At 40.9% G+C, this 21,740-nt stretch overlaps 1 protein-coding gene across 2 annotated transcripts in view; it reads right to left on the bottom strand.

The window, feature by feature from the left end:
• Positions 1 to 21,740, bottom strand: part of rb1 (retinoblastoma 1) — a 243,514-nt gene that overhangs the window by 152,931 nt on the left and 68,843 nt on the right. The window contains exons 12-16 of one of the 2 annotated variants that reach the window (XM_072260793.1): positions 8,262 to 8,349; positions 4,385 to 4,501; positions 4,232 to 4,288; positions 1,206 to 1,237; positions 1,033 to 1,115 (exon numbers count right to left, since the gene is read on the bottom strand). In XM_072260793.1, coding sequence (XP_072116894.1) covers positions 1,033 to 1,115; positions 1,206 to 1,237; positions 4,232 to 4,288; positions 4,385 to 4,501; positions 8,262 to 8,349 — 377 coding nt within the window. Of the gene's footprint in view, positions 1 to 1,032; positions 1,116 to 1,205; positions 1,238 to 4,231; positions 4,289 to 4,384; positions 4,502 to 8,261; positions 8,350 to 21,740 lie in introns of those variants that run through there. The other variant, XM_072260794.1, reaches the window with a different exon arrangement.

The raw sequence follows: 21,740 nt of genomic DNA on the forward strand, positions 1-21,740 counted from the left end.
GACTGTACCTCTTCCTAGAGATGCTGCCTGGCCTGCTGCGTTCACCAGCAACTTTGATGTGTGTTGCAGGAAAAAGTTTAAATGAGTTTGACATTTTGCAGGAACTTATTTTTTGTCAAGAGTGTTTCATCTGGTTTACTCAATGATGCAATAATACTACTCTGAAACTTGAACAATATCAACACGGTAATTACAAAAGTTAATTTCATGAAATTTCTTAATTTATCAGCCACAGATTGGATGTGTGCTTATGAAACCAGCAAGAGATGCATTACCCAGATTTTATGCAGGTCTCTATGTAGAAAAATATAGAACTGGGATGATCACATGAAGCTCAATGCAAGGATGAGTTAATATTTACAGATAGCAGTAACTTGCAATTTCTAATATCTTAAAGACCAGTGCATCAGAATGACAGGAAGAATACCTTCTGCCAGTTTTCTTCCATATTATGCACAATCTTAATTTGAAAACAGATTGATGCTCCATCATCGCTGCATCAATATCATGGAGCACTCCGACAAAAATCAACACAGGTAAACCCTCAACACAAAGATTAACTACAATTAGCGTCATCTTGCTCAGCACTTTTCCCAGGGCTTTGATTTCCCCAATGCTTTAGTAACTGGGCCACATTCAAGATATGATTTAATGAGATCAATATTAGTTTTGACACAATAGCATTAATTATATTTGACTAATTATGCTATTCTTTTAGAATTCTATTTATTTTTGCAGCAGCTTTGCCCATTGATAACACATGGGGTAATAAATCCCATGTTAGATTTTCAGTTGCCAATTTTAAGGTTGAACTGATTTATTCTAATGGCATAGGATTGATAGCTGCAAATGCCAGACAGAGGAACAAAATGGGAAAAGAAAGAAATAGAGACCCATAGAGCCTAGAGAATAGCTGAGGATATCAGTTATGCTGTTTAACAATCAAGAAAGGTAAATGTAAGTGTATTAAGGCAGAACTAAAAGGCTTCTATGACAAAACATTTAAAATTGAAATCTCATTCATATACTTACAGGTAGCTCCATATGTGGTCATAACAACTTCTACAGCACAGGCAAGAAGGGATCCATGAAAAGTAGCATTATTTAATAACTTGCTACAAAGAAAATAGAAGCAATTACTTTAAAGGTGTTCATTTAAAACAAAACTGCATTAAGACTTTTGAAAGAGATATCTATAAATTTACCTAAAATTTTGGACAGAAAGTCGCTTTTCTTCCTGCAAGAATCAAACAGAGAGAATAAACAACATAATGCAGAGGATATAGCTGATCAGAAATACTAATAAAGCAATTACTCCAAGGAATAAGCGTTTAATCAAATTGTGTGTAACTAGTTGCAAAATTTGAAAGTCCTTACAAGTTTTCTTGTCTCAGATGATAAATCTGAACTAAACTGAACATTCCCAGACTGCTTCAATGACTTTGTGGTTTGATGTTTTATACTCTGTTTTTCACTCAGTTTTGCCGTTTGCGTGATTTATTTCTTTTTTTGTGCATTGGATCTTTGAATGGATTCCATGGTGTTTCTTTGTTTCATGGCTGTCTGTGAGAAGACGAATCTCAGGGAGAGGGTTGTATACTGAATACGTACTTCGACAATAAATGTACTCTGAATCCTTGAAATCATTACAGATAGCCATATCTGTACTTCACCATACTTAAACCATAACTGATATCACTGTCATATGATTCTTATGATGCTCTGCAGAGGCCTTGTTTACTCCCAATGGATGTTAAAGGTCCTTCTACACTGCTTGAATATAATATATTTATGGAATTTTATCAGGCCAACGTATGTCCACATTGAAAGATAACATCCAAGAAACAAATGTAAGGAAATACACAGTACTGACCTGAATGTGGGGGGAACAAAGCATGATGCAAAAACTCGATGATACACAATTCAGAAGAGAAGTAAGCATCAGGAAGAAGAATAACAATGATGACAGAGATGGACTGATGCAGTGGGCAGACACATAGCAGATGAAATTCAACACATACGTATGTGGTAACAGATTTTAGAAGGAAGAATAAGGAAAGACAAAGGATATTTTAAAATTTACTGAACCTCAATGAATACTGAACACTCAGCAGGTCAGGAAGTATTTTTTTTGGTCTAGAATGGCTAATTACTCCAACAGTTTACCCTCAATTAGCAAAATGATGGAAGAGGTTGTCCCAGTGCTGTCAAATAGCACATATTAATAAACTGCTCACTATCATTTAAGTTTTAATTTCACTAAATCCACTCCACCAAATCTCAAACAAGGACAAAAGAGTAAAGATTCTTGAAGCAAGGTTGGCTGCCTTGACAACAAAGCACTATTTAACCAAGTATGGATTAAAGGGTCCTGATAGTATCAAGTACAGTATAAAACAACTTATTGGTGGAAACATACTTTACAATTTGTTTGCAATCATCTCCATGCCAGTGTATCAATTCAGAATTTCCCCAATGGAGTATGCTACATTCACCCATCTTTAACTGCTTCTTAATGTTCTTTCCTCTTTCACAAAGGTTAGGCTTGCAGCACTTTGTTCACAGTGGAAGAGTATTCAGTTCCATTTATATCCACTTTGCAAATGCATACAAAATGCAAATGGAAATGTACAGATTTGGGCTGACAGAAGAAAATAAGTGGAAACCAATAACTCCTCATACACTTAGTGGCATCATCAGGGCTGAATCAAACACAAATCTCCCAAGGAATTGCCTCTGAAAGATAACTGGACCCGTACACAAGCAACGTAGGTCAGAATTTAGGTATCCTACAAGGATTGACTCTTGCGATTCTCAAAACCATTCCATTAACTTCAAGGGATATCCAAAGGAATATCTAGATCATTTACCTGAACATGTAAAACCCCAGCAATATTCAACAAGCTTAAAAATATATTGGAAAAATCAGTCTGCTTGCAAAACCATCCTTCCCTATTTCTTGACTCAGTCTACCACTGGCACTGTATGGCTGCAGCTTTTATGCAAATTCCAATCATCAAGAATGAAAATGCTCGAGGTTTCTTCAGCCAATTAATTTTGTCTTAACTGTCCACATAGAATGACTACAGAGCTTTGATCTGATCCAGTAGAAATAAGAGTATGGGTCTATTTAATTGTGTTTTCACTAGTTTTACTTGCCAGCTCCTACTATATTTTAATGCTTAATAACTGGATCCTAGGCTATTAATAAAATATATATCAACCACAAGTTAGTGGAGAATACAGCTCTGCTGATAGGCCACAATGTGCCATAGATATCCAGTTTTGAGCTGCAAGATTTGTTCTGAATTTGTTTCTTTTAACTCCAGTGGCATTACTACATCACATAATGCAAAACCAAAGAATTGATGGTAGACTTCAGGAAGTGGAAGTCAGGAGAAAACGCACCAATCCTCACTGAGGGGTCAGCTGTGGAAAGGGTGAGCAGTTTCAAGTTCCTGTGTGCCAACATCTCAGAGGATCTATCCCAGGCCCAACATACTGATACAATAATGAAGACGGCATACCAGCAGCTATACTTTGTTTGAGGACTCTAGCAAATTTTTAGGTGTGCCATGGAAAGCATTTTGACTGATTTTATCACCATTGAATCATTTGCTAGATCATTTCAAAGGTCACATGAGAGGAATGCAATTTTGATGAAATTAAATGAATCAGGTGGTAAGAGTTGTACGTTTCAATCTCAAATGTGTACTCTAAGGTTAGCTTCATTAATGCTGGGTTTCAAATCCATTTTTTTTTACATTATGGAGCCATTGTTGAATTTGATCATTGTCTCCAGATTGATAGTTCAGATTATTAGCCTAATAACATATTCACTATGTTAAAAAAAAACGTGTATATGTTACCTGTTTACATCTAGCTAACCAAGCTATATTTGTGAAACATGTGGGTATCCTACCTGTATCTAATCAATTTAATTTTGCCTCTTCAACAACCAGTTCCTTAATGATGAAGGTGGCATTATAACTTCATTAACTTCTTAACAAGTTAATCGCACAGCTTTACACAAGTCACACTGAATTTATGCAACCCAATTTCTTTCAAATGTTTCCCCAAACGAGGCAGTTAAAATGAAATAAAACAGAGTTGCCAAAGTTCATACATACAGTACAACTGAGTACTTTTTTTCAATTTCAAATATTAAAACATATTTTTTCAACGTCCATTGTTAAAAATTCCTGTCTATGCTGCAATTTTAAAAACTTACCGATTTCAACATGGATTCCATAACCCTGTAGTACAGCCGTACGCCAAGTTTATATCTCTGAAGGAAACAATACACAAGTTGATGAAGTTAATTAATTTGAAATACAGCCATATATAAACCACGGAACAGCAAAATCAAAAATTGAATTAATACCTGTGATCCAATCTCTGCCCATCCTTCTCCCACAGTCCAAGCAAAATTCTCCTGAAACCTCTGACCTAAATTCTCCACTCTTTTAGTAATGTTGATGGTAGGATTTATTGTACAATTCTGAAAAAGATGTATTAAAATGCTGAGGCTAATATTCCTACAATACAAAACACAAACTTATGCATTGTCTTAAAAACTTCGGATTTTACATGTTTAAGATATCAGACTGATATCAAGGGATGGAACTTTAGAAAATCCCTCTGCTTCTCAGCACCATCGCTTGTGAAGCAGTGGTCTTGCTTTATTGTTTGGCGTGTGAATGCTACAGGTCTATAACTTGGAATTATAAATACAAATTGGCTAAAAACTAATCTATTTGGCAGATGTTTGATTTTTAACATTAATATATGCAACTGCACATCCAGATTTGTTCCAACATATTTTACAATGGCACAGCAGCAAAATTTGCCAATTGTGCGGTAATTTTCACTTCAACACTGTAACAAAAACATGACATAATCCAGTCACTCCAGATACACAGAATTCAAATTGAATGCTGGCAGCACTCAGCAGGACAGGCAACAACTATGGGAAGTGAAACCCAGTTAATGTTTCAAGTCAAACACCCTTCATCACAAATGGGGGAGAAAGAGAGAATTCTTTTGAAGGGTTTTGAACTGGAACATTAACTGTGCTTCTTTCCCAAAGGCTGATTGTTTCCAGCATTTTCTATTTTTATTTCAGATCTGAAGCATTTTTTTATTTCCAAACATATTTGTGTTTGTGGATGAATTTCATCGAAGACAGTGAATTTTCAAGGTTAGAATTTGGCAAAGCATGAGAGATGTAACTAATTTTTTCAAACTTTTAAGTTTTGCATTTAGAGCTTTAGCCTTCCTTCCTTTACATTGCTAGTCTGTTGTGAACAAATCACTTCCCAATGACAGTTTTACAGTTAATTACATTGTCTACCAAAAACTGATTAACTGGTAATTGCTGTCACCTGAAGCTGAGACGACATATAGCCATTCCAGATTTACAAAACGGATACCTTCTTGAAAATGATATAGTAGGTTAATTTCATAAATCAAAAATGCTGGGCAAAATTCCCAAGGACAGAAAGTGGTGCTCTACTTGTTATAGCAAAAATAGATTATTAAATTAAAGACATATATCCAGAAGAGTTAATGGCTTTATAGTGAAAAAAGCTTATTTATTTTATTTTTAGTAACCTGAATACCACATATGTAGCTGTTTTGGTTTTGCTAATGCAGAGACAGTAACTCATTACCTCTCTGACTAGTCTCTTCAGCTACAAGGTGCCCACTCTTAAACCATGTAAAATACATTAAACCAACTTGAAGGAGTGGACAATCCACAAAACACTCAACCGCATAGTGACGTCAAACATTCAAGCTCCAAAATCAAGCTTCTTCAACTAGTAATATCTCTTACACTTGTAGTTGTCTGAGTCTTGGGCAATGTCCTGAAGTCAAGTCAAGTCAAGCCACTTTTTATTGTCATTTCGACCATAACTGCTGGTACAGTACATAGTAAAAACGAGACGTTTTTCAGGACCATGGTGCTACATGAAACAATACAAAAACTACACTGAACTACATAAAACAACACAAAAACTACACTAGACTACAGCCCTTCCCAGGACTGCATAAAGTGCACAAAACAGTGCAGGCATTACAATGAATAATAAACAAGACAATATGCACAGTAGAGGGCAGTAGGTTGGTATCAGTCCAGGCTCTGGGTATTGAGGAGTCTGATGGCTTGGGGGAAGAAACTGTTACATAGTCTGGTCGTGAGAGCCCGAATGCTTCGGTGCCTTTCGCCAGATGGCAGGAGGGAGAAGAGTTTGTATGAGGGGTGTGTGGGGTCCTACATAATGCTGTTTGCTTTGCGGATGCAGCGTGTGGTGTAAATGTCTGTAATGGCGGGAAGAGAGACCCTCGATGATCTTCTCAGCTGACCTCACTGTCCATTGCAGGGTCTTGCGATCTGATATGGTGCAATTTCCGAACCAGGCAGTGATGCAGCTGCTCAGGATGCTCTCAATACAACCTCTGTAGAATGTGATGAGGATGAGGGGTGGGAGATGGACTTTTCTCAGCCTTCGCAGAAAGTAGAAACGCTGCTGGGCTTTCTTTGCTATGGAGCCGGTGTTGAGGAACCAGGTGAGATTCTCCGCCAGGTGAACACCAAGAAATTTGGTGCTCTTAACGATCTCTACGGAGGAGTCATTGATGTTCAGCGGAGAGTGGTCGCTCCGTGTCCTCCCGAAGTCAACAACCATCTCTTTTGTTTTGTTCACATTCAGAGACAGGTTGTTGGCTCTCCACCAGTCCGTTAGCTGCTGCACCTCCTCTCTGTATGCTGACTCATCGTTCTTGCTGATGAGACCTACCACGGTCATGTCATCGGCAAACTTGATGATGTGGTTCGAGCTGTGTGTTGCAGCAGAGTGAACAGCAGTGGACTGAGCACACAGCCCTGGGGGGCCCCCGTGCTCAGTGTGATGGTGTTGGAGATGCTGCTCCCGATCCGGACTGACTGAGGTCTCCCAGTCAGGAAGTCTAGGATCCAGTTGCAGAGGGAGGTGTTCAGGCCCAGTAAGCTCAGCTTTCCAATCAGTTTCTGAGGAATGATTGTGTTGAATGCTGAACTGAAGTCTATGAACAACATTTGAACGTACGTGTCTTTTTTGTCCAGGTGGGTGAGAGCCAGGTGGAGGGTGATGGCAATGGCGTTGTCTGTTGAACGGCTGGGACGGTACGCGAACTGCGGGGGTCAAGTGAGGGGGGGCAGCAGGGTCTTGATGTGCCTCATGACAAGCCTCTCGAAACACTTCATGATGATGGATGTGAGTGCGACGGGACGGTAGTCATTGAGGCAGGACATTGAAGACTTCTTCGGCACAGGGACAATGGTGGTGGCCTTGAAGCATGTAGGAATGACGGCGCTGTTCAGGGAGATGTTGAAGATGTCAGTGAGAATATCTTCTAGCTGGTCTGCATATCCTCTAAGCACTCTGCCAGGAATATTGTCTGGTCCAGCAGCCTTCTGTGGGTTAACCCTGCACAGGGTTCTCCTCACATTGGCCACAGTAAGACACAGAACCTGGTCATTTGGAGGAGGGGTGGTCTTCCTCGCCGCCACGTCATTTTCCACCTCAAAACAAGTGTAGAAGTTGTTCAGTGCATCTGGGGGGGAGGCATCATCCGTACAGTCAGGTGGTGTTGTCTTGTAGTTGGTGATGCCCTGAATGCCCTTCCACATGCACCGCGTGTCGCCACTGTCCTGAAAGTGGCTGCGGATTCGCTGGGTATGTGCGCGCTTTGCTTCTCTGATGGCCCGGGACAGTTTGGCCCTCGCTGTTGGGGTTAGGGCTGCCTTGTCGCCTGCTCTGAAGGCGGAGTCACGGATCCTCAGCAGCGCATTGTATAGGACTTGCATTTAGTCGGCCTGAAGTATCCTGCAACCTCAATTAATTTGATGAATTTACCAACCAGAAATTGTGCCAGGATAATGCATCTTTTCCCTAGTTCACCTAATTTCCAAATTAACCAAACTTACAATCTCTTCCCTAGGATACTTCTGTCAAATTGGACTTCATGCTACCTGCTCCCATTTCTTGTAATGTATTAGTTATAAAGTAATTCAACACATTTTTCAATGTTTGTATAACAATATGTCCAGACTTGAGAAATGGAAGTTTAACATTCAATATCAATGTTTCCACTGATCACAAAATCCATCAACTTTTAAGTTAGTTGTGTTTTGATAGCTTTGCATTTCTAACAGTGCTCATTTGCAATTAAGAAAACTACTTCATATACAATCTTGCTCTCACCTAACATCTACTTACGTTAAAATATCCTTTAAGAGTATCTGAAGGTTTGTCGTCAGCTGTATTTAGTATCATTTGTAACTGCTGTATGGTGTTCATAGCAGCCCTGCAACAGAGAACAGATTATTTTTTTCATTCTGTAGTTGTTTTCATGGTGAGGACATTGCTGAGGAGGCCAAACCTTACTGTGCATTAACCCTTGCCCTTCAGGTAGCAGTGAGCTGCCCTGAACGTTTATACCAATGTTCATGGAACCTACAAGGCTAACCGCCATCCTCACCTTGAATACTTAGGCTATATATCCATTATGCTAACCCCCACATACAGACCACTGGTTAAATGAGTCAAACCAGTTCACAGGGAGATCAGACTCTGGCCAGAAGGCGCCACCTCAGTGGTGCAGGACTGCTTCAAAAGCAAGGACAGGAGCACATTCAGGGAAGTGGCTACCTATGATCATCATGTCAACACTGATGAATATGTGGGATCCGTGATCGGCTACATAGGAAAGTGCATTGAGAATGTTACTGTGATTGAACACTACACTGCCGGGGCAAACCAGAAACCATGGCTGACTGCAGAGGTTCGTGCACTGCTTAGAGATTGAGCAGGGGACAGGATGATTCTAAGGTCAGCAAGAGCCGTGCTCTGCAGTGCCATCAACAAGACAAAGCGTGAGCATGCGGCAAGGTATAGAAACCGTAACTGATTACAACTCGACCCTGTGTGTCATTGACAGCAAAGCCTCCCTCCCTGATCCCTGATAGGCTGAATGTATCCTGTGCACAAGTTTACAAATTAAATGATGTGCCATCAAGGAAAGCCCCCTCTCATCCTGAGGAACAGGGATCCTGTCTGGGCACAGCCGGGGAGAGGAGGACCCTAGCCAGGGTAAACCCACGCAAAGATACAGGGCTGGACAATATACCTGCTCAGGTGCTGAGGGTATAGTCCAGAGAAACACTGCTTCATTTAGATACATGTTTGTACAGTTAGATGACAATAAACTTGGACTGCCCTCACTGCAGTCCTTATGGTGAAATTGCTCCAAATCATGGGTAGAGAGTTCCAGGATTTAGACTCACCAATGATAAATGGACAGTGATAGTCAGGATTTTATGCAATAGACATTAGGTGCAGGAGTAGGCCATTCGGCCCTTCGAGCCAGCACCGCCATTCATTGTGATCATAGCTGATCATCCACAATCAGTATCCAGTTCCTGCCTTATCCCCATAACCTTTGATTCTGCTATCTTTAAAAGCTCTATCCATCACTTTCTTGAAAGCATCCAGAGACTTGGCGTCCACAGCCTTCTGGGGCAGAGTTTTCCATATATCCACCATTCTCTGGGTGAAAAAGTTTTTCTTCAACTCCACTCTAAATGGCCTACCCCTTATTCTTAAACTGTGGCCTCTGGTTCTGGACTCACCCATCAGCGGGAACATGCTTCCTGCCTCCAGCATGTCCAATCCCTTAATAATCCTATATGTTTCAATAAGATACCCTCTCAGCCTTCTAAATTCCAGAGTATACAAGCCCAGTCGCTCCAATCTTTCAACATATGACAGTCCTGCCATCCCGGGAATTAACCTTGTGCACCTACGCTGCACTCCCTCAATAGCAAGAGTGTCCTTCCTCAAACTTGGAGACCAAAACTGCACACAGTACTCCAGGTGTGGTCTCACCAGGGCCCTGTACAGCTGCAGAAGGACTTCTTTGCTCTTATACTCAATTCCCCTTGTTATGAAGGCCAGCATGCCATTAGCTTTCTTCACAGCTTACTGCACTTGCATGCTTGCTTTCAGTGACTGGTGTACAAGAACAACTAGATCTCGTTGTACTTCCCCTTTTCCTAACTTGACTCCATTCAGATAATAATCTGCCTTCCTGTTCTTACCACCAAAGTGGATAACCTCACATTTGTCCACATTAAACTGCATCTGCCCACTCACCCAGCCTGTCCAAGTCACACTGCATTCTCATAACATCCTCCTCACATTTCACACTGCCATCCAGCTTTGTGTCATCGGCAAATTTGCTAATGTTACTTTTAATTCCCTCATCTAAGTCATTAATATATATTGTAAACAGCTGCGGTCCCAGCACTGAACCCTGTGGTACCCCACTGGTCACCGCCTGCCATTCCGAAAGGGACCCATTAATCGCTACTCTTTGTTTTCTGTCAGCCAGCCAATTTTCAATCTATTTCAGTACTCTGCCCCCAATACCATGTGCCCTAATTTTGCCCACTAATCTCCTATGTGGGACTTTATCAAAGGCTTTCTGAAAGTCCAGGTACACTACATCCACTGGCTCTCCCTTGTCCATTTTCATAGTTACATCCTCAAAAAATTCCAGAAGATTAGTCAGTAACGATTTCCCCTTCGTAAATCCATGCTGACTCAGACCGATCCTATTACTGCTATCCAGATACGTCGTAATTTCATCTTTTATAATTGACTCCAGCATCTTTCCCACCACCGACGTCAGGCTAACCGGTCTATAATTCCCTGTTTTCTCTCTTCCTCCTTTCTTGAAGAGAGGGACAACATTAGCCACCCTCCAATCCACAGGAACTGATCCTGAATCTATAGAACATTGGAAAATGATTACCAATGCGTCTACGATTTCTAAAGCCACCTCCTTAAGTACCCTGGGATGCAGACCATCAGGTCCCAGGGACTTATCAGCCTTCAGACCCAACAGTCTATCCAACACTATTTCCTGCCTAATATAAATTTCCTTCAGTTCATCCACTACCCTAGGTCCTTTAGTCACTATTATATCTGGGAGATTGCTTGTGTCTTCCCTAGTGAAGACAGATCCAAAGTACCTGTTCAACTCGTCTACCATTTCCTTGTTCCCCATAATAAATTCACCCGTTTCTGTCTTCAAGGGCCCAATTTTGGTCTTAACTATTTTTTTCCTTTTCACATACCTAAAGAAGCTTTTACTATCCTCCTTTATATGCTTGGCTAGTTTACCTTCGTACCTCATTGTTTCTCCGCGTATTGCCTTTTTAGTTACCTTCTGTTGCTCTTTAAAAGTTTCCCAATCCTCCGGCTTCCCATTCGTCTTTGCTATGTTATACTTCTTCTCTTTTATTTTTATACTGACCATTACTTCCCTTGTCAGCCATGGCCTCCCCTTACTCCCCTTAGGATCTTTCTTCCTCTTTGGAACAAACTGATCCTGCACCTTCCGCATTATTCCCAGAAACGCTTGCCATTGCTGTTCCACTGTCATCCCTGCTAGGATATTGTTCCATTGAACTTTGGCCAGCTCCTCCCTCATAGCACCATAGTTCCCTTTGTTCAACTGTAATACTGACACTTCCGAGTTTCCCTTCTCCCTCTCGAATTGTAGATTAAAACTTATCATATTATGGTCACTACCTCCTAATGGCTCCCTTACCTCGAGGTCCCTGATCAAATCCGGTTCATTGCACAACACTAAATCTAGAATTGCATTCTCTCTGGTAGGCTCCAGTACAAGCTGATCTAAGAACCTATCTCGGAGGGACTCCACAAACTCCCCTTCTTGGGGTCCGGTACCAACCTGATTCCTCCAGTCTACCTGCTTGTTGAAATCCCCCATAACAACTGTAACAACACCTTTGCTACCTGCCAATTTTAACTCTTGATTCAACTTGCACCCTACATCCAGACTACCGTTTGAGGGCCTGTAGATAACTCCCATTAGGGTCTTTCTACCCTGAGAATTTCTCAATTCTATCCATACTGACTCTACGTCTCCAGATTCTATGTCCCCCCTCACAAGGGACTGAATATCATTCCTCACCAACAGAGCCACCCCACCCCCTCTGCCCATCAGTCTGTCCTTTCGATAGGACGTATACCTTGAATATTCATTTCCCAGGCCCTGTCCACTTGAAGCCATGTCTCTGTTATTCCCACAACATCATACTTACCAATTTCCAACTGTGCCTCAAGCTCATCTACTTTCATACGGAACATGCACTTTCTGCATGTCTTTCAGACAGAAATGGTAGATTGCAGAAGTAATCTTGGGAGTACTACAGTGCATTTTGAAGGTGCACACTGCTATGACTGCACAATGGGGGTATAGAGAGTTAATGTTAAGGGTGGACGATCAAATACAAAAGTAGCTTTGTCTGAATGGTGTCAAGCTTGTAATTTTGAAGCTGTACACATCCAGACAGGCAGCGACTTGTACTTTGCAGATGGTGTCACGAGGTACATCATCTGCCATAAGGATTTTCAATCAATGACCTATTCTTATAACCACCAATACTTGCATAGCTGATCCATGGCTGAGATTTTGATCCAAATAGTGACCCAGCAATGGTAATATCAAACAATGTCAGGGGGAGATGGTTAGACACTTCATTGTCTATTACCAGCCCATATCTGGATGGTGACGAGGTCTTGCTGCATGCACATATTCATTGCTTCCTTTGCTGAATAATGTGCAACTGAAAGAAGATCATCGAATAAATAGTTAAATCAATTTAAAGAAAAAAGTTCTGTGCATCTAATGACGTCCTGTTAATTTTTCAATTCGCCTTAAAGCGCACGGTGATCCAACAAATCTCTATACATCTATCCAGCTTTTCCTTGAAATCATATATTGTGCTAACTCTCAACCATGAACTGCAATTTCCTTTGGGATCAATAAAGTATCTATCCATGAATATCCTTTGATGGATTCATCATAAGTATATTGAACATAACTATTAGACAAGAACAGTAAACAGAGCATGGAAAGGTATTATATAAAAGGGTTAGATAGAGCTCTTAAAGATAGCGGAGTGAAGGGATATGGGGAGAAGGCAGGAAAAGGGTACGATTGTGGATGATCAGCCATGATCACAGTGAGTGGTGGTGCTGGCTCGAAGGACTGAATGGCCTACTCCTGCACCTATTGTCTATAATTTGTAATACTGTGAATTCCACTCAATTGGACAATTGGTTAATTGGGGCAGCTGCTTGCTTGAGAGGCAAGTCCTAAAGAACAAAAACTAATTGAGAAAATAGTTGGGATTCCCTTCGTTTATTTGGGACACTGACACTTAAATAGGACAGGAGACCGTTGCTGAATAGTTTCTAAATAACGCCAGTCACATATATTTCTGTGGGTGTTAGACACTACACCGTGCTAAGCGTGAACAATTTTAAAAAGTGTCAGGTATATGTCACAAACAAGAGAAAACCTGCAGGTTCCACACCAGGAGTGCGTGAAAAGAGCTACTTTTTAAAATCAGGGAAGCAATCAAGATTTTGAAGGCAGTTTTGCGTCAAGTTTTTCTGAGTTGAGAAGCAACCAATCAGCAAGACAGATTCCTTAGACAAGGTCAACAAGAATAATTCAAGCACAAGCTGACCAGCTATTCTTTTAAGTGTGAGAGTCTTTAGAGTGGCTTTGGCTCATCAGGCTTAGGCGAGGTACTTATTTGTTCATTAATAAGAGCATAAGAAATAGGAGCAGGAGTAGGCAATCTGACCCATCAAGCCTGCTCCCCCGTTCAATAAGATCATGGCTGATCTGACCATGGACTCAACTCCACCTACCTGCCTTTTCCCCATAACCCTCAATTCCCCTACTATGCAAAAATCTATCCCTCATCTGTTAGTGCATAGTATGGTGAGAATAGCTCCAGGGAAAGTGTTTTGTACTGTGTATAGGATGTGGGAAGTCTGGGAGACCTCCAGTCCTGAAGAAAGATTTCAGGGAGCTAGGTAGAAAGCTTAGAAATAGGACCTCCAGGGTAGTGATCTCTGGATTGCTAACTGTGCCTCGTGCCAGTGAGGGTAAGAATTAGATGAGATGGCAGATGAATGCATGGCTGAGGAACTGGTGAAGGGAGCAGGGGTTCAGATTATGGATCATTAGGATCTCTTCTGGGGAAGATATGACCTGTACAAAAGGGACGGGTTACACTTAACACGAGGGGGTCGAATATCCTTGTGGGCAAGTTGGCTAGAGTTGTTTCGGTGGGTTTAAACTAATTTGGCAGGAGGGTGGGAACCAGAGTGATAATGCTGAAGATGAGGTAGTTGGTTTACAAACAGAGGCAATGTGTACTGAGACTGCCAGCAAGCAGAGGCTGATAATAGGGCAAAATTGCTGTAAAACAGGATGAGTTGCAATGCAAAAGGTAGACAAAATTGAAAACTGTGAATACAGGAATACAGTATTATATCTGAATCCATGCAGTACAAGGCTGATGAACTTGTAACACAGTTACAGATTGGCAGGTTTGATGCTGTAGGCATCACTGAATCATGGCGGAAAGAAGATTATAGCCAGGAGAAGAATGTCTGAGGACAGACATTGTCTCAAAAGGATAGGCAGGAAGGCAGAGGGGGAAGCGTGGCTCTATCGGTAAAATACAAAATCAAATCATCAGAAAGAGATGACATAGGGTCAGAAGGCATTGAACCATTGTGGATAGAGCTAGGGTAAAAAGACCCTGTTGGGAGATATATACAGACCCCCAAACAGTAGAAAGAATGTGATCTACATTACGACGGGATATAAAAAATGCATACCAGAAGTGCAATGCTACAATAGTCATACGCAATTTCAATATGCAGGTAGATTGGGAAAATCAGGTTGATGAGGGATTCCAGGATAGGGAATTTCTAGAATGCCCTCAAGATGGCTCTTTAGAACATCTCGAGGTTGAGACCACTAGAGGATCAGCTACTCTGGACTGGGTGTTGCGCAACGAACCAAAATTCATTAGAGATCAAAGTTGCTGGTGAATGCAGCAGGCCAAGCAGCATCTGTAGGAAGAGGTGCAGTCGACGTTTCAGGCAGAGACCCTTTGTCAGGACTAACTGAAAGAAGAGCTAGTAAGGGATTTGAAAGTTGGAGGGGGAGGGGGAGATCCAAAATGATAGGAGAAGACAGGAGGGGGAGGGATGGAGCCAAGAGCTGGACAGGTGATTGGCAAAAGGGGATACGAGAGGATCATGGGACAGGAGGTCCGGGAAGAAAGACAAGGGGGGGGGGGGGACCCAGAGGATGGGCAAGAGGTATATTTCTCCCTCTGTCCCTTTGAATATACCTCTTGCCCATCCTCTAGGTCCCCCCCCCTTGTCTTTCTTCCCAGATCTCCTGTCCCATGATCCTCTCGTATCCCCTTTTGCCAATCACCTGTCCAGCTCTTGGCTCCATCCCTCCCCCTCCTGTCTTCTCCTATCATTTTGGATCTCCCCCTCCCCCTCCAACTTTCAAATCCCTTACTCACTCTTCCTTCAGTTAGTCCTGACAAAGGGTCTCGGCCTGAAACGTCAACTGCACCTCTTCCTACAGGTGCTGCTTGGCCTGCTGCGTTCACCAGCAACTTTGATGTGTGTTGCTTGAATTTCCAGCATCTGCAGAATTCCTGTTGTTTTCATTAGAGATCTTAAGGTTAAAGAACCCTTAGGGGAAAGTAATTATAATATGATTGAATTCACCCTGAAATTTCATAAGGAGAAGCTAAAGTCAGATGTATCAGCATTACAGTGAAGTTAGGAAATTACAGAGGCATGAGAGAGGAGCTGGCCAGAATTAATTGGAAAAGCACACTGGCAGGGACGACAACAGAGTAGCAATCGCTGAAATTTCTGGAAGCAATTCAGGAGGCACAGGGTATATACATCCCAATGAGGAAGAAGTATTCTAATGGCAAGATGACACAACCATGGCTAACAAGAGAAATCAAAGCCAACATAAAAGCCAAAGAGAGGGCATATAATAGAACAAAAATTAGCAGGAAGTTAGGGGATTGGGAAACTTTTAAACATCAACAGAAAGCAACTAAAAAAAGTTATGAAGGTAAAGATGGAATACGAAAGTATGCTAGCCAATAATATTAAAGAGGATACAAACTGTTTCCTGGGATACACAAAGTATAAAAGAGAAGCGCGGGTAGACATCAGACCACTGGAAAGTAATGGGGGACAAGGAAATGGTGGACGAACTGAATAAGTATTTTGCATCAGTCTTCACAGTAGAAGACATTAGCAGTATGGTTGAAGTTCCAGGTGTCAGGGGTCATGAAGTGTGTGAACTTACTATTACTAAAGAGGTGGCTCTTGGGAAACTGAAAAGTCTGAAGGTAGATAGGTCACCTGAACCAGATGGTGTATACTTCAGGGTTCTGAAAGAGCTGGCTGAAGAGACTGTGGAGGTATTACTAATGATCTTCCAAGAATCACTAGATTCTGGAATGGTTATGGAAGACCACAAAATTGCAAATGTTGCTCCATTCTTCAAGAAGGAAGAGATTCAGAAGCAAGGAATTATAGGCCAGTTAGTCTGACCTGTGGTTGGGAAGATGTTGAAGTCAATTGTTAGGGGTGTGATTTTGGGGTACTTGGAAGCACATGATTAAAATAGGCTGTAGTCAGCATGGATTCCACAAGGGAAAATCTTGCCTGACAAATGTGTTGTAATTCTTTGAAGAAATAACAAGCAAGGTAAACAAAGGAGAATTGGTTGATGTTGTGTATTTGGATTTTCAGGTAGTCTTTAATAAGGTGCCATACATGAGTCTGCTTAACAAGCTATGAGCCCATGGTATTACAGGAAAAGATTCCAGCATGGATACAGCAGTGGCTGATTGGTAGGAGGCAGAGTGGGAATAAAGGAGGGAGCCTTTTCTGGTTGACTAGTTGTGTTCCACAGGGAATTTTTTTTTACATTATATGTCAGTAAATTGAATGATGGAATTGATAGCTCTATTGTAAAGTTTGCAGATAATGTGAAAAGGGGCAGGTAGCTTTGAGGAAGTAGAGAGGCCACAGAAGGACTTAGACAGATTAGGAGTATAGGCAAAGAAGTGACAGATGGTGTACTGTGTTGGGAAGTGTATGGTCATACACTTTGGTAGAAGAAATGAAAAGGTTGACTATTTTCTAAATGGAGAGAAAATACAAAAATCTGAGGTGCACAGGACTCCCTAAAGGTTAACTTGCAGGTTGAGTCCGTGGTGAAGGCGGCAAATGCAATGTTAGCATTCATTTCAAGAGGACTGGAACATAAAAGTAAGGATATAATGCTGACATTTTATACAGCACTGGTGAGGTTTCACTTGGAGTATTGTAAGCAGTTTTGGGCCCCTGATCTTAGGAAGGATGTGCTGAAACTGGAGAGGGTTCAAAGGAGGTTCATGAAAATGATTCCAGGATTAAAACAACCTGTCATATGAAGAACATTGATGGCTCTGGACCTGTATTCAGTGGAATTTAGAAGAATGAGGGGTGACCTGGCAAATTTGTTACATAGTTATGCTTTATGTCCCAGGATACAAGAGTATTGGAAGCAAATATCTGAGGTCCTATCGAAGGTACTAAAGATTCAGATAATACCAGACCCTATTTTAATAATTTTTGGAACTTCTGCGAAGTCAAATAAATTCCAGGCTACCCAGCAACAACTCCTGATCTATGGCATACTTAATAGAAAGAAACTCATACTGGTGTTCTGGAAAAAGGAGGAAACTCCATCACTCAGACAATGACTGGCTGCATTAGTGGATACTCTGCATCTAGAGAGGATAAGATACGTTATCAAGGACAGACTCAAGGAATTTGAAAAAATCTGGCAACCATTACTGTTGTATTTAGAAAAGACCGACAGCTGAACTAAGTGTGGGGGTGGTAGGACCTGAACAGCACATACGGGAGGGGTGAGGGGAGGGTAGGGCCGGGAAGGGGAAAGCAGACGGGGTGGTAGGGTTTCCTTTGCTTTTTGCTTGTTTACTACACATACATTCATATGACTTTGATTATGTTGTTATAAGAAAGAAAAGAAAAAAGAAGCATTGTACTTTAGGACATTGTCGGTTGTGGTTAAGCTGATGTTGCTTCACAATAAAAACATTTGAAAACCAAAAAAAAAGAATGAGGGGTGACCTAATTGAAACCTATCAAATGGAGAAAGGCATTGATAGAGTGGATATGGAGAGAATGTTTCCTATGGTGGGAGTGTCTAAGACTAGATGACACAGCCTCAAAATAGAGGGGCATCCTTTTAGAACGGAGATGAGGGGGAATTGCTTTAGCCACAGAGTGGTGAATTGGTGGAATTTTTTGCCACAGCCAGCTGTGGAGGCCAAGTCTTTAGGTATATTTAAGGTAGAGGTTGATAGATCCTTGATTGGTCAGGGCATGAAGGGAAGGCAGGAAATTGCGGCTGAAAGGAAAAATGGATCAGCCTTGATGAAATGGCAGAGCAGACTCGATAGACCAAATAGCCTAATGGTCTTCTGGCCTTACATGGAAATCCAAAGCAACACACATAAAATGCTGGAGGAACTCTGCAGGGCAGGGAGCATCTTTGGAAAAGAGTAAACTGTCAACATTTCGGTCCAAGACCCTTCATCAGATCCTGATGTAGGGCCTCGGCCCGAAATGTCAAATCTTTTTTTCCCCCTTTTCCATAGATGCTACCTGGATCTTAAACATACATCACCTCTATCATTGCAAATAATATTTACTGAAAGATGCTTTTAATATTTAAATTTAGCACCCTCTCCTGTTAATAAGAAAATAATAGTTACTAAAAGGATGATTTTCACCTAGCACCTTGAGATCAACATCATGGCTCTAACCATCCTTGCAGTTAGGATACCTTCCTTTTTTAGCGATACACAACTACATTATGATATAAAATGGTATTCATGTAAGCTACTACACAAAATGGGTCTCATTTGAATTGAACCTTGGTATGCAGAGAAAGCTTCCACTGGAAAAAGTCTAATATGATCTGTATTTCATCATCTCCCTTTTTAGAGTTTGGTGCAACGCCATCGTGGAGATGAGGGTGATTTTGTCGTCCATTAAAATTCTGCTCAACCTTGCTAAATTTAAGTAACCATGCTCAGTAGAAACTTTACTCAGTATAAAATAATAGCTCAATGAAGAACATTTCTGAAGATGGAGAAAAAGCCAGATTTATAATCCAAGGACTTTGAACAAAAAAAATCATTTTCTGTATGACTGTATGGATTTGTTTTGTCATGTTTAGAGATATAAATGCCATAGTTCTTATTTCTCCACTCATAGAACCTTTGTTGCTCTCCTCACATCACCTTACTTGATCTGTCCACATTAGTACTGTATCCAAAATGTATCGTGACAGACTTATACACATCAGTAAAGTACCCCAGTGTTATAAACTCAGAACTGTGCCCAGTAGCATCATATTTTGTTTATAGTGATAAATCAAAAACCAACAGTAAAATACACTTGATTGGAGCTGAAAATGGGCCAGCACAGAAGACTGGATAAGGCACTTCTATCTATAATGCCTCTGACTCTCCTCTCTGGGTGTCTAACGCCCGGCCCAGACATAAGTCAAATTCTACCAACAAGTGTGTGGGTAACCTGAAGCTTAAACAAAGAGTAACAACAAATTGAAACCAAAATTGCCTTGGTGGCAGAAAGTAAATGATAATATTGACATGAGTATTTGTGACGGGTGGGCTTTAACTAATTTCACAGGGCTCAGTACTTAGTAGAGGCAGAAATCTTCATGGTATTTAGAAAGTATTCAGATGTGTACTTGAAGAGCTTAGATCTATAGAGTTATGCGCTAAATGCTAGATGATTGGATGCATCTGGTAGGTTTCCTTTTGACCAACATCACCATGATGCTTCCTCCTCTGTTGTGAATTTTCTATGATTCTTAGGTCTTCAGCTAATGCCTTCATTGCACTCCTCCGTGTTCCCCCTAAACCTGGAAACGTAGCTCTGTGGACTGCATGTTGTATACAATGCTTTAGCTTCCAAAGCCACAACAGGTGGTGTATGAAGAGTGCTGTTGTTAACATCTATGAGTTCATATCCTACCAACTAGGGATTTTAAATTGTTATTTATCTAAAAAAAAGAGAGACTCATTGATAATTACTCTAAAATGCTAACAGATTGTTGTAAGTGCCAATCTGGTTCACTTATCTAGTTCAGAATGGTTATAATTTCTCAGACCCACCAAAGATAGAAATGCTTAGCATCAATTCTAAACCATGAACATTATGAAATAGATCTACATTAGCAGAATTGCCCACAGACTAATTCACCAACAGCTTGACACAGTGATATTCACAGAAGCATATCTTATCGCCAACCTACTAAACTCTTTCAACTCAGTCACTGGCCAAATGCAACTCTATGCTATGACAGACCCACCAAAGATGATGGTACAGGCAGAAGTGCTTCACATCAGTTCTAAACCCAAAGATGATTCACATATTAGATCCAAAAACCTAATTCCTACTTAAGCTAATGAATTATGTCGAACAACACTGAGAAGCAATATGGCAAGGGAACAGATGATACTCTTGGTGGGAGACTTCAATTTCCATCATTAGCGATGGTTTGGGTAACACCATACATAAATGAGTTTGGATACTTTACCTTATCTATAATAATCTACGTGTTGCAGATATGTTGATCCATGACATGGACAGTAAACAAGACATTATGACACAGTTTGTTAAAGGCTATTCTTCGAATCAAGGACACATACAGTACTTGCCATGGGAGTCGATGCTATTCCATTAAATTTGAGGTGCTCAACCTTTTCACAATGCTGGGAAAAAGATTAAGATCTTGAATATTTAAGAGAATTTCAGTTTTATTTTTCTATAAGGTGCTTCACATATCTTCTGAATGGCACTGAATACACTCAATGGCTACTTTATAGGTACCCCCGTACATCTGCTTGTTAATGCATATATCTAATAGGCACAACTCAGTGCATGAAAGCATGCAGACATAGTCAAAAGGTTCAGTTGTTGTTCAGACCAAACATCAGAATGGGGAAGAAATGTGATCTAAGTGACTTTAACAATGGAATGATTGTTGGTGCCAGATAGGGTGGTTTGAGTATCTCAGAAACTGCTGATCTCCTGGGATTTTCACACACAACAATCCCAAGAAAACAAAAACCACCAATGAGTGGCATTTCTGTGTACAAAAATATCTTGTTAATGAAAGAGATCAAAGGAGAATGGCCAGAGTGATTCAAGCTGACAGAAATGTGACAGTAACTCAAATAACCACATGTTACAACAGTGGTGTGCAGAAGGATAACATGTAAAACCTTGAAGTGGATGGGCTACAGCAACAGAAGACCACAAACATACATTTAGTGGCCACTTTATTAGGTTCTGGAGGTACCTAATAAAGTGGCCACTGAGTGTACATCCTATATTTTTCAATAAAAAAAGGTGCCAGTTCACAAGGTTCATAAGAACATGAAAACAGTACCTGAAACCTAATATCCTCCCCATACTTATGAGAGAAATGCACAAGGATATTTTTGTTATTAATTTGAAGAGTTTGCTGAAACCGTAACTGAATATAAAGATTCAAGAACAGCTACTTCCCTTCAATCATTTGGTTCTTGAGCCCTCTGGAGGGGGAAAAAACTCTAACCACTACAGTTCACCAGTACTATGACCTTTTTCCCCACTAAAATGGGGTTTATTTTTGGTCTAGTTGTATTCTTTCTAATA

The sequence above is a fragment of the Mobula birostris genome, chromosome 6, assembly GCF_030028105.1.
Source record: "Mobula birostris isolate sMobBir1 chromosome 6, sMobBir1.hap1, whole genome shotgun sequence".
Lineage (NCBI taxonomy): Eukaryota > Metazoa > Chordata > Chondrichthyes > Myliobatiformes > Myliobatidae > Mobula > Mobula birostris.